General features: G+C 35.3%; 1 protein-coding gene across 1 annotated transcript in view; it reads right to left on the bottom strand.

Annotated features, from left to right (window-relative positions):
• The window catches only part of LARS1 (leucyl-tRNA synthetase 1), a 67,499-nt gene that overhangs the window by 27,363 nt on the left and 22,771 nt on the right, over nt 1-17,365 (bottom strand). Inside the window, exons 9-21 of the mRNA XM_044661809.1 lie at nt 17,114-17,181; nt 16,784-17,009; nt 13,499-13,586; nt 13,328-13,404; nt 11,208-11,261; nt 9,984-10,124; nt 8,589-8,666; nt 7,476-7,561; nt 7,315-7,380; nt 7,121-7,203; nt 6,576-6,714; nt 3,701-3,913; nt 1,420-1,477 (exon numbers count right to left, since the gene is read on the bottom strand). Coding sequence (XP_044517744.1) covers nt 1,420-1,477; nt 3,701-3,913; nt 6,576-6,714; nt 7,121-7,203; nt 7,315-7,380; nt 7,476-7,561; nt 8,589-8,666; nt 9,984-10,124; nt 11,208-11,261; nt 13,328-13,404; nt 13,499-13,586; nt 16,784-17,009; nt 17,114-17,181 — 1,377 coding nt within the window. The remainder of the gene's footprint in view (nt 1-1,419; nt 1,478-3,700; nt 3,914-6,575; nt 6,715-7,120; nt 7,204-7,314; nt 7,381-7,475; nt 7,562-8,588; nt 8,667-9,983; nt 10,125-11,207; nt 11,262-13,327; nt 13,405-13,498; nt 13,587-16,783; nt 17,010-17,113; nt 17,182-17,365) is intronic.

The following is a 17,365-nucleotide window of genomic DNA, read 5'->3' as shown; positions in this document are numbered from 1 at the left end:
ATATTTCCAAGCTATGAAAAAGGACAAAAAAAAGATTGTTTCAGAGAAACGTGGGAAGACTTATTTAAAATGAAGCAGAGCAAAGTGAACTGAACCAGAAGAACACCTTCTACAATAAAAACAACCCTGTAAAAAAACAATATTGAAAAGATTCTAAATTGCCAATGATGAAGCATTTTCCCCAATTCCCTAAGAGGTGATAAGAGTCAAAATGAAGAAAAAGACATACATGTTTTGACAATGGCCAATGTAAAACTCTGTAACCTAAAAGAATTTTTAAAAAATTTTTTCAGTGAGGGAAGGGAGGGAAGGGACTAGGTAGCTCCTCAAAAAAAAAAAAGAAAGAAAATGAAAAAAAGGTCATTAAAGCATTTTTTAAATGCATAGAAAACAAAAAGAAAGCCAAACAAGCAGCATAGCCCTGAAAGTTGAATTGATTATATATTTAAAAATAAAGGCAAATTATCCATAAAAAGATTCAAAATTTCATGTATAATCATCTTTTTTTCTGTTCTACTATGTATATGTAAATACCTATTTTGTTTTTTAAGTTCAGAATTCTTTTAATTTCAAGGATTAAAAAAAGAAAAATGCTGGACCTAGAATTAGGTATCAAAAGTTCAAATCTCAGCCCTAGCAGGATACAAAGATGATCAATAGCACAGCCAGAATTTGAATCAAGGTCCACTATCCTTTTTTTAAGTCTAGATTCCATTAAGGTTGGGAATCTAATGAGGAAACTACCTCCACCAATGTGGGTCAGCAACTATTGTATAACTTAAAATCCTGTTACCTGAGACAAAAAGAGGTTAAGAGACTTGCCTTGGGTTGTTTTGCCAGTAGGTGTCAGCAGTGAGACTTGTACTCAAGTTTTAAAGACTGCCTGTCCATTACTAGGAAGGGAAAATAGTATTTTTTTCATATATAAAATTTTAGCTATATATAGTTCCAATTTGTGTTTTAATTTCCTTAAATAAATTTAATGGCAAGTCTGTCCTAACAAAAAAAATCAAGGGTAATATATTTCTTTCTCACTTTAAGAGGTTTTTTTAGACACACAAAAACTAAGCTCTTAGAGGCTTCTCTTAAGCACAATTTGGATCATTCTTTTCTTTGTTGTTCAATAATAACAATTACATGAGTAAACAGTCTCCATACTTCTCCTTAAATACCTACTCTCAACACCACTAACACATTTTTAAAGCTATTTTCATCTATATTGCAGCTTTGCTGTGATATCATTATTAAAACATTATTTTAATAAATTTTAATGAAAAAATTTTAAATTTAATATTTAACAATTCAAGCTACTTAAAAACTAAAAGGCATAATTTTGTAAAGCACAAAATAAATGCATAATCTAAAAAAGAAACCAAGTCGGCCCCAGCATCTTAAATCAGGAATTTCATAGATTCTTACCTTCTCAGAATTCAGGAGGAGGTGTCCATTTGCTCTCACAGCTCCTGGCCATTTGTCACTGCATTTAAGGAACATTGTTACCTTCTTATTATTGGTTTTGATTTTTTTAATTTGAAATATTAAGAAAATAGAGACTTCAAACACTTAAGTAAAAAGTACCTATCAGTTATCCAATTTCTTTAAAATAATTGTAACATGATTCAGAAAATAAGACTAGAGAAAGAAACCCAGAATATTATGTTCATTTGAGTTCTACACAATTATCCCTATTTGTCTTTTAAAAATCTACATTATTGGCCTTTTATTCTTGAATGAAGATAACTAATTTTGTTCAAAAGACTTCATGAAATCACAAGAGAACTTTTTATTTTGACTAGCTGAGAACTGCAGCAAGGAGGATTCCCTTTCCACATAAATGTAGAACCATTAAAAGTAGGGTAGATAGGGGGCAGCTGGGTAGCTCAGTGGATTGAGAGCCAGGCCTAGAGATGAAAGGTCCTAGGTTCAAATCCGGCCTCAGACACTTCCCAGCTGTGTGACCCTGGGCAAGTCACTCGACCCCCATTGCCTACCCTTACCACTCTTCCACCAAGGAGCCAATACGCAGAAGTTAAGGGTTTAAAAAAAAAAAAGTGGGGTAGACAAAGAACAGTGTTTTTGTCTTGGGCCTACCATTTACTAATTATATCTCTAAGATATGAATTCTAGTTCTAGTTATGTGACTTTGGGATAAATCACTTCTCTATGCCTCAGTTTCTTCAACTCTAAAACAAGAGATTAGACCAAATGACCACTAAAGTTCCTTCTAGTGCTAATGATCAAAATGATCCCTTCTAATACTAATAATGCCTTTGGGTTCTATAATTAGCAAAGTCAAACAAGTAACCAAAAGGCCAAGTCAACCACTGGCATAATAGTGACCTACCCTAAAAGTGACATTCATTGTAGATTTCAGTATATGAGCAGTTTGATGTAAAATATGAAAACAGGTTTCTTAAATATGCACTTTTAAGATTAACAGTCATTCAGATAAAAACTCTAACCATATTTTGACTCACTGTTAAAATTCTGACATGTTCAGATGATTAAGGCAAAAAGATGGAAATCCTATTTTTTATTCTATTTTGTAGTTTCATATGTAATATAGTATAGTGGACAAGGCAGGCCTCAGAGATCTGAGTAAATTCCTATCTGCAACACTTACTAGCTCTATAGCTATGGACACGTCATATTACTTTTCTATGCCTCACTTTCTCATCAGTAAAAAGGGATTAATACCTATAGTACCTATATCACAGAGTTATAGAGAATAAATATTAAATGAAAAAATATGCTATAAAATGTTTTGCAAACCTTAAAGTACTACATAAATGTTAACTATAACCATTACTGCTGATAATAATAGTAAAGACATTTTCCTATAATTATCAGAGCCCTAGATTTGAAATATGTAAAGACTGTAAAAATTGAATTATCAAAGTCATTCTGAAAATTTTTTATGCAAGGGAAAAGACATTACTGGTTAGGGATTCATACCACAACAGAAGTAAATTTACTTTAGGAGATCACAGTGATTTATAACTGAACTCTCAACTTTTCCCTCTAAATCATCTTTGCTAGAGGAGACTCAATCTTCACAGAGAAATGTGAAACAAATATCCTATTTATGGTTATATGATATTCTCAGGGCATCTTTCATTAGTTAGAGTATGAACTCTATTCTCCTGGACGCAACACAACTTGGGGTAATTACAACCAAGAGTCCAAAATTTCCAACAAAGTTTCAAGTAAACCTATTATTATTCAATGTGTTCATTGATGTATTCAATGGATTCATCCATCATACAGCACTGATAAGAAACTAAAATCTTGTACCAGTAAGTAAGGTATAGTCTCGCAATGGAGAGTACTCATTATTACTAAACATATTTCTTAAAAAAAAAAGAGAGGGAGAGAAACTATATTTCTCCATCTTAGAGAATACAATTCTTTCATGTTCCAAAGAACTTTAAAGGGTAGTATAGGGCCAAACGTGGATGCTGCAAACAAAATGTGGCCTAGATGGGCCACAGATCTCAACTTTCAACAAGAATTCTTGAAATATGGAACAAAGTCATTATTGACATGAGAACAAATTCCAAAATAAGCCTATTAAATACAAGGGTAAAGCCACCCAGTGCTCATCATCAAAACAATTAGATCCCAAATTGCTATTACTAACTAACTTTATGGAATTTCCCTTGCTGCCATTCACCAGTCTTCTTTACTTTGTAACACTCACCTCTGTTCTGGCCACATTGCCACATGATTATAGAGATAGTACGAAAGATGATTTGGAACAAGATCCTTGCCAGACACTCGAAGATCCACCGGATACCAGAACTCAAATTCTTCCTTCAACTTATCTAATTTTTCCTTTGGGATCTGCGTTTTAGGGAATGGAGCCTTCTTGAAGAAAATATAATCCCAAACTTCCTTGGTCAACTCTTGTGCTCTATAGAACAACAATTGTACCTTGGTAAGAAGCATCCTGGAACTTTTCAGACAACTAAGAAAATGAAGAATTCTTAAGCAGAAGATTATAAAAGAAAAACATTGCAAAAGTATATTGTGAAAAGGGAATTCTTTGTTCTCTTTGCCAATTTTCTGAGTTTACATTTATGAAAGGGAATCCTTTATTTCCTTTGTCTATTTTGAGTTAAAATTTTGGTTAACAATAACTTAAGTACCTCTACTTAGTATCTCAAAAGACTGTGAAGACAGAATTAACTGTCCTTTGTATACTTGTCTACTTTTGAATTGAATCAACAAAGGCTTGAACACCCTACTTAGCACTAGGTGGAGGAGCTTGTAATCCATTTAGAGTTCCACCCCCTTCAATTCAATCAGTCAGGAAATAAGAATTCACACTCTTAGAAACTTCAATCAGCCAGGAATCAGTGAATCCTTTTGATAAGAATTTATACCTCCAGAGGGCAAGAAGTGGATCTCACAGACACTACCCAATGGGATTTGGTATTTGGAAACTGTGATTGGTCCCAGTGAAGATGGGACAGGATAAGAGGTCACCATAAAAGTCATGGAATTCTTTGGCTGGAGGCTGGTCTTGTGGAGGCAGTCTGGTGGAGACAGTCTTGTGGAAATTGTCTTGTGGGGATTGTCTTCTAAAGATGGTCTTCGAGGGAGCTTCACTGGAGACTTTAGCTTGGATCTTCAACTTGGTTCAGACTCCTGGACTGCTTCATGGGTAAGTGAAAAGGGCTGACACCTTTCCTAGTTTCTGGAGAGACTAGTTTCCATCTTGGAGGAGACCAGGGTGATTACTCACCACTGACCCTCCTGGCTGAGGACTAGTATAAGTATTTTCTCTAACCTCTTTCACATTTCTCTACTTTATTGTTTCCCCCTCTATTTTGGTAAATAAACTTCTGGCTTGGGATATAATAATTTCGGTGACCATGTTATTTCATATAATTTTAAGTTCAACCATTAAATTTAACCCTTACAATATAGAGTACAATTTCAGAGAAATGATTTAACTGAAGCATGAAAAAGGAGTCTCTTTCAGAGTAGATAAAACAAATGTGAGAAATGTCCCCATAATATTGCTTAAGTTCCCCCCAAAAATAAAGACTATTTTTTCTTTTTTCCTCATTCCAATAATGAAAAAAAAATTCCAAATTGTTAAATGAACCTCATGACCCAGAGATTTTTTTTTTTTTTTTGCAGGGTCTGGGGAGGAAATCAGACCTGTGATTTTATTGACACAAGGGAACTCATCCAATAAAGCAGGTCAGCATCTCCTCTGCAACTTATAACCTAGGAAGTTAACTGGGGAACTCAGAGGTTAAATGATTTGCCAGGGTCACAGAATTAGTATATCAAAGTTAGTACTTCAACCTAGGTCTTCCCAAGTCTAAAACCAGATCTCTCTAGTCACTTTACCATGCTGCCTCTCTGGCCCAAATGTAAGTGGCTTTATTTCATTTCATTAAGCAACTAGTTATAATACAATAATCATATTTCAATATCAATCCAATAAAAAATTTTGCCAGTGACAGTAGCACACACTTGTAATCCCTGCTAACAAAGGAGGTTGAGCCTAGTGGATCAACTGATCTTGGGAGTTCTGAGCTGACAAAGGGCTAATGTAGATCAAATCTCCTCAATAAGTCTGACAGTGAGAACCCCAAAGCAAGAACCATCATGCTGCCTAAGAAGAGGCAAACCAGCTCAGGTTGAAAATAGAGTAAGTCAAAGTTTCCATGCCTATCAAACCCATGCATAGCCTCACCAGAGCCAAGACAGTGGAACTGTGATAATGAGATTAAATCTACTCTGCCCATCTTTAAATTTAATCACCAAAGGTGAAAACATCTACACTTATCTCACAAGTAGGGAGGTCTGTAACCCACATGTGTTAGAATGAGTAACAAATCAGAATTTACTGACTGCCTCCTGGGCAGTCCTAAGAAAAGCATCTGTTGTGACTGGACATGCAAACTAAGAGGAAGGCACAGGAAGTGATGCAAAGAGGCCCCTTTAAAAAGAGAAAGTTGAGTGAACCAGAGGTCTTCTGGTTCTTGCTTGGACGTGGAGGAGCACTGGACTTGGGACCCTGAGACCTTGGTGAGACTGCTCTTAAATCTCTCTCTTAGAACTACACGTGATGAGTAAAGAAGGCTGACTCCTTTAACCTCCCAGGAGCTACCAGCCTCTGGGAGGCTCCCTTGATTGGGAGAAGCCTTTGAGGCTAAAACCCTTGTTAATTGACTTTTAGGCTCTGGACCCCTGCCAGAATAAAGCCCAGACTTGAATACAAATCTCTTATTCTACCCTCTTCTCATCTCTCTACTTCCACTCTCTCCTATATTTTGTAAATAAACTTCCATAAAACTCATTTTAACTTGAGGTTATTCTTAAATGGGGATTGATAATTGTTCAATCCCTTGGTGACCAACCTTTTAATATTCAACCAAAAAAAAATCCCTTTCCCCCTTACAGAACCCAGTCTCAAAACAAATAAAAAAAACACATTTCACAGCTTGGACTATTAAAAATTATGTTTGTTTATATATATATATATATATATATATATATATATATATATACATAATATTCCCCTTTCCCAGCTGACCACGGATTAGTTAACTAACCTGATGCCTAATGGAGATTCTGCCTGCCCACGCAAATTCCCCCCTTGCAGCAAGTGCGCAACTGTGTAAAATGCCATATAAATAGTGGAATCAGAGAGTGATTCAATCAGCCACTGTTCATCCCAAGGCAAGCGAGTACCTATAAGAGGAGCAAAGGAGAGAAAACAATCCAAAAATAAGTCAATATAAGGAAATGCAAAATCAAAAAGGACTATGGCATTTAGTAAACTACTTATTTAGAGAAGCATCTTCAATAAATTTCTTCAAGGGAATTTCCAAGTGAGAAAAACAAGGTTGTAAAGTGTTTTGGAGCCTCTTTCCATATGAAGGTTAGCTCATGAAATTTAATCTACAATCTAGGGGGTTAAACAGGAGGCTCATTTGCTTTTGCTAAATACTGTCACTACTTATCCCAGTTTTCTCTAAACCATCATTTTTGGTTTAGGAAAGCATATTATTAGGTAGCAAAACAAATAAGTGATTTCTAGCATTTGCATCCTTGTCAAAAGGTTAAAAACATTAGTTTTTTATTTTAAGATACCTACCTAAACCGTATGTTCTTGAGCAAGCATGTTCCTGCAGCCAACTTAAAGTAGCTTCGAAATTCCTCCTGGTCTCATCACAGAAGCTAAGTAAAGCAAATCAGGAGATTGTTTCTCTTCACCTTTGAATTCTTCCTCCCTCCATCCCTCCTTTGTCCTCCTTTTTCCATCTTTATCTATTTTCTTTAAGAACTTACGTCTCTAAATCTCGTAAGCACTGGGAGGTCTGATTTTTCCAGCTTTCCTCACCATAATCCAAGTACCTGCAAGTGGATAAATCAATTTCAAGGAAATGCATCAAAGAGATCATATCTCAGTGACCAAAGGATCTTTCTTCATCCTTAGAAAGAGAACTCACCACTGGTCACACAAAGCCACAACACATTCATCAGCAGATCTAGAAATCACTTGTTTCTCTGGCTCCATGTAAATAAGTGCTTCCCCCTGACAGAAAAGATAACACAAACCAATAAATATATATGGACTATTTATTATTTTAAAGTTAGAATTCTATCTCAGAACAAAGTTCAGAACAAGAAAAAACAATTCCATCATTTTCATTTTGATTTCCATTATGTACTCCCCACCCCAATCTTCTTTCCAGAAAGGGGGTATCACCTGGTCTTCCATATCAAACGTTAGGCTCAAGAACAAGCAAAGATTTAAAAGCAGGTATGTTACAAACCATTTTGTTCCCTCCTTTCTTCCCCTATTCCTAAGACATTCCTTTGTCAGCTCAGAATGAAGCAAGAATCATTTTCACCAATCCCCTGGATTGGAAGATTATGCTTCCTATTATAGCTGTGATGCACACATACATTTCTTATCCAGGTTTTAATCCCCAAAAGCACTCAAAGCAAAGGGATCTCAGTTGATCCTCCCCAAAGAAGAGTAAAAAGAAAACAAGAGATTAAATGCGTGGACCTATCACTGGAGAAGCTTATAGCAAGCTAAGTAAAAACCTCTTTAACAGCTGCTCAAAGATTAGAGCATGGCTAGAGTCTATTTTCCAAAAGCTACATCTGTGAAAAGGAATGTCCATTAGAGTCACATGTTTCCCATCAAGTGGTTTTTAAATAAAATTCAATGCTGCAACCTATACATATTTGCTCAGAATTTGCAGTGTAATTCAGACAGAAAAGAAAATGTAAAGGGGAAGAAAGGTAAAATGAAGAAAAACTAGGGGAGGGTGGGTATTAACTGATCTACAAATATCTAAAATGACTGCCCTATAAGGGCAGCCATTTTAAGTTATCAGTATATAATGCAGTATGAGTGTCAGTAGCATTAACATCATAGGCTCTTGATGTTCACTGATTTTCCAAACTAGGTCAATAATTACCCCCTAGTAAATGAATATGACCTCTTTACCATGACTTTATGGCCTACTACAGAATTCATTAGTAATTACACACAACAAAAGTAAAGTAATACAGACAGACAAAGCTTCCCAGGATAACTTCTCACTTACATTATCAACCATCTTTTTCTGAATTGTTTTCTTGACATCTTGGACCTTCTGCCCTTTGAATCCATCCACCAACATAATCTAAAAAGAAGGGGGAAAAAGTCAAAATTAGTTTATAAGAATACTTACCCTTCTTTAGGTCTCTTCATTCCAATTCTGAGATTTTATGATCCATGTAAAATATCAAAAGGCTCACTTTATTTCAATTCATCACTAACAAATTATATTTCTTAATCTATTTCACAGGTCAAAAGTTGCCTAATGAGTATAAGTAGGTCATAACTAATAATGATACTGACATGCAAAAAAAGGCATAAAAGACATTATTGAAGACATATAGACCAGAAAAGGAGACAAGACTAGTCATGTATTAAAAGTGGAAGAGAACAGACAGACCACAAATTCTCTACCCAAAAAATTACCAAAGTACTAAGATTAGCTCATTGTGTATTATTTGATGTTATGATAAGAGTTAGATATATTTTTATTAACTTAAATATTCCAACAGTTTTCTTCTCTTCACTCACAAAGTCACTACCTTCATTCAGCCCTCTCACTTGGATTATTACATTCTCCTCCTAGTCTCCCTATCTCAATTCTTTCCCCTTCACATAACTGTCACGTATGTATATGCTTAAGTACTGGTCCAATTATGTCACTTCCCTGCTCAAAAAACTCCAGCAGCTCCCAATCCCTCTAAAGATCAGAAAGTAAATGCTGTTCATGATCTGGTTCTAGTCTCCCTTTCTAGACTTATGGCACATTACTCTCCTTCGGATATTCCAAAACCATTTATATGCTGTTCCGTTTACAGAACATTCCAATTACAGTATTTCAGTACCCATCCATCTCCATGCCTTTACACAGATTGTCCCCATTTTTCTAATTCCCTTCTTCATCACCTCTGCCTCTTAGAAGCCCTAACCAGGACTTTCAGGCCTCAGTTCAATTACCCCTTCCACATGAGACCTTTCTAATTCCCTTTGTTGCTAGCATACCCTCTACCAATGACTTTTCATTTATTTATTGCTAAATGTATATGCTGTTTTCCCAGATAAGTTATAAGTTATTGGAGGGCGGGATCTAGATCCATGATCCTATAACCAAGATTTCCACCCTGGCTCTACTCCTTAATAGTATGTGATGTTGAGAAAAATCACTCCACCCCGAAGGCTATAACTTCTACATATGAAAAAAAATGAATTGCATTAAATGATTTCTAAGGTCCTTTCCAACTATAATAATTCTATAATTTTGTTAAAGAAGAAAACACAAAATCCTAAAAGGGCTCCCTCATACACAGTTCTTTTTTTTTCTCTTGCTCCCTTTTTCAGTGTAATTAAAAGACCACTAGACATGGATAAAATTTAAACATGGAAAATGAAAATGATTACTTACACCTTCATAAAATCCTTTCAGATATAATTGCTCCTTAGCCTCTGCAAGTTTCTCTCGGTCATTCTGGCTCTGAATTTTTAATGCATCACAAATGCTTGGAGCAGAAAGGTTTCCAAAGCCTGGGATTTCAATGATTGGCACCTGCAGAAAACAGAGAATTTGCTCAAAACGTATAAACACTTGGGACGACAAGATGGCTCAGTGGATAACAAGTCAAGCATGAAAATTCTGAGTTCAAATGTGACCTCAGATACTTCCTAACTGTGTGACCCTGGGCAAATCACTTAACCCATATACTTAATAAATACTTAGTATTGATTCTAAGGCAGAAAGTAAGGGTTTAAAAAAAATAAAAGTATGAATAGAGAAATGGCATGTGGGGCACAATCCTTTTAACTCTTTCTCAATGAAATGAAATCGTTTGAGATTATCTTTACTACTACAAAAATAGATGTAACTCCAGAAGTCTTCTTTCCCATCACGACCACCATCAGAGCTCCACATGACCCTGCAGCTCCCCCAATCTTTAGCAAAAGAACATCAGAAACTAACATGTTAGTTTCTGATATAGTAGATCTGGTCTTGTTTTGGTTTATAACAAATAAAAGATTTTTAATTTTCTTCATGAAATTTAGCTGTAGAAAATTAAATTCTTCAGGCCCAGAGACGGGAGATCCTGGGTTCAAATCTGTCCTCAGCCACTTCCTAGCTGCATGACCCTGGGCAAGTCACTTGACCCCCATTGCCTAGCCCTTACCACTCTTCTGCCTAAGACAGAAGGTAAGGGTTTAAAAAAAATTAAATTCTTGCATGTGCAGTCACAAGTCTATAAACAAACACAAAAAAAATAAATAAAATGGAAGTACAGTGTCCTTATTTTTATTAAAGCATTAATGAGTAATATGGTATAATTTTGGCCTTTTAATTTAGGAATTTGACTATTCTGTCAAGAAAGGATTATAAAAGGCAAAAAGCTATTGTTTCAGAATTATAGATCCCAAGTTCTAAGAACCAATCAGTCATAAGAAATTCTTAACTTGGAACATTTTCTTTCTCCCCATTCTGCAGTACTACTAAAGCTACAGGAACCTGATAAATTCTTCTATTTCTTTTAGCTACTCCCTCACTCCAACTCCATCACTGACTTTTAGGGTCAAAGAGAAACATTTTGAGTTTCTTATCTAAGATCTTCAAGGCCTGACTAGTTTACATTTATACACTCACCGGCTCAAAAGGCATGACCATTTCATCTTTGATTCCATACTTTGCTCTTAATGCCTAAAAAAAAAAATTTGAATGTTAAAAAAAAAACATAATAATCTATGCCACACTAAATTTTACATTTTGTTCAATGAACTTAATTGGGAAAATTCAAACTGAAAATTTTTTATTATTTTTTTTTTTGCTCATGATTTCCTAATTACAACAAGGATTAAGCACTTAACCAGATATGTACTAAGCACTGGGGGATACAAAGAAAAACTGAAAAGAATCTACTCTTTAGGAACTTCTTTTCTAAAGGTGCAAACAATGTGTACAAAGAAAACAATGGTTCTCAAAATCTGGTCTCAGAATTCTTTTATGATCTTAAAAATTACTAAGGACTATCTCCCACCCCCTCAAGAGCTTTTGTTTATGTGGGTTACATCTATTAATATTTATACTATTAGATATTAAAATGCCTTATAATTATTATGAAAAGTTTTGACCTCATGGAGCCCCTGAAAAGACTTTTGAGAACTGCCGATTTTTAAAAAATACATATATAAACAAAATACATATAAAGTAGAAATTTGGCACTGTCAGCTGCGGAGACTAGAAAAGGCCTTCTGCAAAAGGGGACACCTGAGCTCAGTCTTGAAAGAAGCCAGAGATCCTTGTGGGCAGAAGGAGAGGAAGCATGCCAGGCATACAGCCAATACAAAGGCATGGAGAACAGGCAATGGGGTGTTAAGAGGGATAACAAGCAGGGCAATGGAGCTGGACTATTGAGTATACAGAGAAGAATAAAGCATGAAAAAGCTACAATGGGATCAGGCTGTGAAGGGCTGTGAATGCCCAATAGAGGATTTTATATCTGGTCCTAGAAGCAACAAGAAACTACTGGAGTTTATTATGTAGAATGGAGATAGTCAGACCCAATCTTTAGGAAAATCACTTTGACAAGTAAATGGTAGATGAGTTGGAAATCTGAAGAAGACCAATTACAGGGATATTTTTTTAAAACAGTCTTAGAATCAAGAGTGGGTATTGTTTCCCAGGCAGAAAAGCAGTAAGGGCTAAGCAATGGGGGTTAAGTGATAGTTCATATGGTTAGAAAGCATTTGAGGTCATATTTGTATCTAGGAACTCCCATATGTAGGCCTAGCTCTCAATTCACTGAGCCACCTAGCTACCCTCAAGGAGGATATTTTAATAGTCCAATATCTCCTAAGGAAAGCAAAGAAAAAAGAAAAGAAAAACTCAAAAAGGGGCCCAACAAGCCTAAGGGATAAATAAATTTAAGCAAAGCTATTCCTAAAACAATACTAAATTCTCTACCCAAGAATAGTCAATACACAGTATATTATAATGACCCAGCCTGCTTCCCTCTTCCCAAAAAAAGAATTTACTATGAAAACCCTCAAGATTAACATTACATTTTTATAAAAGTGGTCAAATTCTACATGAAGATAAATGCAATGCCAAAGATAAAAACAAATTTTTAGGAAATCAATTTTCAGAAGCACATATTCTATGAAAGTAACAAATGGAAAGAATACCAAAAAGGAGCTAAATTAAGTACTGCCATAGCTAATCTTGCCCCAAGAGAACAGCTAATAATGCACATCATTCTTTCTTCAGTAAAGTCAGGGAACTGAGGTGTCCAATGCTTTCCCCTGGGTTTTCCCAAGCAAAAGTCAGTCTAGCACTCTTTATTGGATGTTGTAGGGGAAGAAGTGAAGGAGCTAAGGCAAAAAATTGTAAGCTCTCATTCTGTCATCTAGACTCTGCCTCCAGAGATACGTCAAATACATTTTCAGGCAGGCTGGATCAATGTATCAGTTGTTTTTGCTTAACTATTTTTCTTTGTCACAAAGAAAGTTCGTTTCAGTGGTAGGAGCTAGGAGTAGGGTATATATAGACATTGCAGAAACATCAAAGACAAAGGGCATTGATGAAACTTGTTTATAAAAAGAAAAAAGCATTTTAGGTAGCATTCCATTTAAATATAAATAATGAATGGCAGCTTGAATTTGAACTATTCATTAGTCCCCTTTGATAATCATTTACTAGTCTCTATATAATGAGATACTAAAAATGAAATTTAAGCCTTAACTTTAGCAGAAGAGCAAGGAACTGACCTGTTTTTTCTTCAAGTCTCTGAAAGCAGCTATATCATCTGGAGAATCAGAGGGAACACTTGTGACAATACCAGTGCCTTATAAAAAAAAACAACACAGAATTAGCCAACAGCAAATTATCATAACCAGAATATATGTTACAAAGTACTAAACAAGCAGTACTTTTTTTACCTTTGTCCTCCTTAATGGTCAGCATAGGAAGAGTATAGATCACCTTGAAGGATGTTAAAGGTGCAGAAAGGGCAGCACCAATAATTTCCTGCACAAGAAAAAAAAAGTGGTATGAAAAGCAAAAAATGCTTTCTTTCGAGCAATAAAAGAAATGGTAAACAATGTTCTATTGCACCTACTTTCAATAGCTTCCAAGAATCATTGCAAACAATTTCCATATATCCATGACTAGGATTTCCTATAGCAGTGATAGTAAACCTTTTAGAGACTGAGTGCCATGCCCCCCCCCCACACACACATACACCTTGTTCCCTTGGCCTCCACCTTACCCCAGAAAGGGGAGGGAGGAAGCACTCCCATTAGGCTGCTGGGCAAAAGGGCGAGTGATGTGGAAAATATCCTCAGGTGCACATAAAGAGGGGGAGAGGGGCAGCCCCCTCTGGCACACGTGCCTTAGGTTTGCTAACACAGTCCTATAGTATCCTTCACACTTGTGATGAAAGCAGAGTCTAAGGCTAAACAGCATGCAAAGCAAAGCTTAGAGTATAATATCAGAAAAAATGAGTGAGAGTGAGTATGCACATCTATGTGTTTGAGAGTTAAGGTTTAAATGAATTAAAAAGGATCATAAAAGGACTACTTACTGTTTTGATTTATAAATGTCTATTCTTTCCTCTCTTAACATAAAAATTTGAGACTTGACTATGTTACTACTCCTATCTCAAGCTACAAAATTATTAGTTACAATCAACTTGATATGTATCAAACTATACTTTATATAGAGAATAACCTATTCAAAATATTAGAAAAAAATCTCACTGATATCTAGCAATTTCCTCCTAGTTCTACATTTCAGGGGCATAGTATACATACACATGCTAATCCTGAATGCTGATTTAAATGGACTTTATATAATGTTACATTTGGGGGGAGGGAGGGAATGGCTCAATTTATTTTCTTTTTAAATTTTTAGGAGTAGAATAAAAATATAAGCTCTGTGTGAAAACTCTCCATAGGAGTATTGTGGATTGATATATGAGTATGAATGCTACAAATTATAAAACTGAAGTCAAGTTTTATTAAAAGGTTATAGCAATTCTCCTTCATTCAACGAGCAATGATTCTGACCCCATTAATGAAGAGTTAAAAATTAGGCTAATGTAGCATACAATGGCTATCATTTGCCTTCCCTTCCCAGACAGTTCTACAGTACTAGTTCATTTGATACTCTTCTTTTATCACTATCAAGGTTAGTTTTATCAGCATAGAAAAGTAAAGAAAAAGATATCCATGTGCCCTTAAGTAGGTGGCGGCTTGTATATTTTTTTAATGTTCCTAAAACTATTACTATAGTATTTTGCACAGAATGAGCTGTTAATGTTCAAGTTGAATAAAAATTTAGGAATAGGATTTATAGTCATAAAACTATTGTAATGATCTAGTCAGATCCCCATCAAATTCTCCCAAATACCAAAATGAATAATTCTCCTTTTAAAAACATTATGCCCCCACCTCTATCTCAACCCCCAAGCATGATGAGAAAAGGAACTTTCAGTGTAGAAACTCCAATCATTCATCTGTAACTTTTAATCTTAAGAGTTGCCTACGGCATTGAAAAATTAGAAGACTCATGGTCACACAGGTAGTATGTCAGAACCAGAAACTGAACCCAGGTCTTCCTGACAATAAGATCAGCCTTTTATGTACTACGCTACCTTTCCTCTTTTGAAAAATTCATGTGGTTATAAAATTAGAAAACGTAACAAAAGATAGGAAGAGTCAAAGTTAAAAGCAGTTACAGAAAGTTCTTCTTGTTCAATGGTTTCAATTGTGTCTGACAATTCATGACCATATTTTGGGTTTTCTTGGTAAAGGTACTGGAGTGGTTCATCATTTCCTTTTCCAGTTTATTTTTCAGATGAGGAACTGAGGCAAGCAGGGTTAAATGACTTGCCCAGGGTCAAAAAACAACTATCTGAAGACCAATTTGAAATCAGGAAGATGAGTCTTCTTGGTTCCACACTGAGTATTATCCACCTAACTGCCCCTAAACAAATTGTAGTGCATAGATGTTAAAGACTATTATTTTTATTACATTACAAGAGAAATGAATAGAGAAGTATAGGAAGATTGTTTTTATGAATTGATATGAAGGGTAAGCAAAACTAATTTGTATTTGTGTATGCGTGTATTTGTATATGTGTATATTTATGTATACACACACACACATATACATGACAAAAGGTAAAATTAAAAAAAAAAAAAAAAACTCATGTAAGTGAACACTATATGACCAAGCATGACCCGTAAAATTCTCCTTTGCAGAGCTAAGACCATGGGGATAAGAACAATGCATATCAAGTCAGATGCAGGTGATAGGTTAATTAGTTATAGTGAATTGCCTTTTTTTTGCTCTTTTTAATTCTTTATTGGAAGGAAACAGTTCTTTGCGGGAGAGAAGAGGGAGGGATATATTTGAAAAAGAAAGATATAAAAGAGCAGTAACATTTTTTAAGAGCAAAATAAAAATAAAATGCTTGTAGCTATAAAGATCAATCAATACCTAGTAAATAAAATAACCCCACACAAAATGGTAATATTAAAGTGCTAATGCAAAAGATGGGCACCAAGCCTGGACCAATCAGTGAACACAACTAAGAACAAGGTCTTGTTTTTACTCAGATCTCAACACCAGCAACTGGAGTTAAGGGCTGAGTTTTCCATACAGATAGAAAGTTCTCCAGCCACAGAAGAAGATCAAAAGGGATGTGATGAACAGTACAAGAAAGCCCATTTGAGCATTTCCCTGAAGCCTATTCCATATAGAGAATCATCCCAGGCAAAGGGGATTGGGATTATTTTGGGAAAATTTTTGGTATGGAAGTAAAGCTGCTTGATTCTATCATTAAGAACTGTGTTATAGTTCAATTAATTAAGAATGGCCAAAAAAAACAATGCTTTTGTTCTCGATTGATGGGAACCTGAACTTTTTATACTTTACTCAGAAAATGGATGACATTTTGATCGCTAGATTTTTCAAGAAAAGTCAAGTTTCATGTTAAAAAAGAAAATTCAAGCTTCTATACCAATGATGTCAGCTGAGACAATTCAAATATTGACATAATAGCGAATGTAAATCCTATTATTGAGGATATCTTTTTTCCATTCCTCATTCAACAAATATTTAATGAGCTTGAGTATATAGTATTACAAATATTATCCCTCACAGCTAGACATTTCTTCCAAATTAAAACAGAACTAGATAGGATCTGCTCCCATATTCACCTCTCCCATCAATTCCTTGACAACAGGTACCACTCCATTATCCTTGGTAAAACCCTGGTAAGACATGTTCCTAGCAGCTCTTTGAGTACAGATGAAAATATCACCATTTGCAGTCTCAAATCCAATGTACTTCATATCTGGACGAACCCAACAGTTAGTCTGCCCAAACATGGTCTCAGGTCTAAGAGTAGCAGCTACTAAAAAGATGTTTTTCCCTTTCAGGCCACTGTGAAGAAAAAAAGAATACTAAATGTGGAATATACTAAGTATTTCATCAAAACCTCTAGGACAACTCAGAAAAAACAAACATTTACTTCTTCATAAACCTACCTTAGTTTAGAGGGGTAAGGCTCAATAACTTTCATTTTTATTAATGTATATTCTTGAGGTCCAACACCCTAAAAGAACAAAACAATTATAGGAAAACAGAAAATTTTTAGTAAATTCAGTACTCCATTCTACACAGCTGCCAAATTCCTAAAGCACAAATCTGACCATGTCACTTTCCATTCAGTAAACTCCAGAAATAAATTTCTAGGATCAGAGACAAACCTCTACCTGGAATTTAAAGCCATTTATAAC

The sequence above is a fragment of the Gracilinanus agilis genome, chromosome 2 (genome assembly GCF_016433145.1).
Source record: "Gracilinanus agilis isolate LMUSP501 chromosome 2, AgileGrace, whole genome shotgun sequence".
Classification (NCBI taxonomy): Eukaryota; Metazoa; Chordata; class Mammalia; order Didelphimorphia; family Didelphidae; genus Gracilinanus; species Gracilinanus agilis.
Note: the sequence above shows the minus strand (reverse complement) of the source record. Positions and strands in the feature narration are given on the sequence as shown.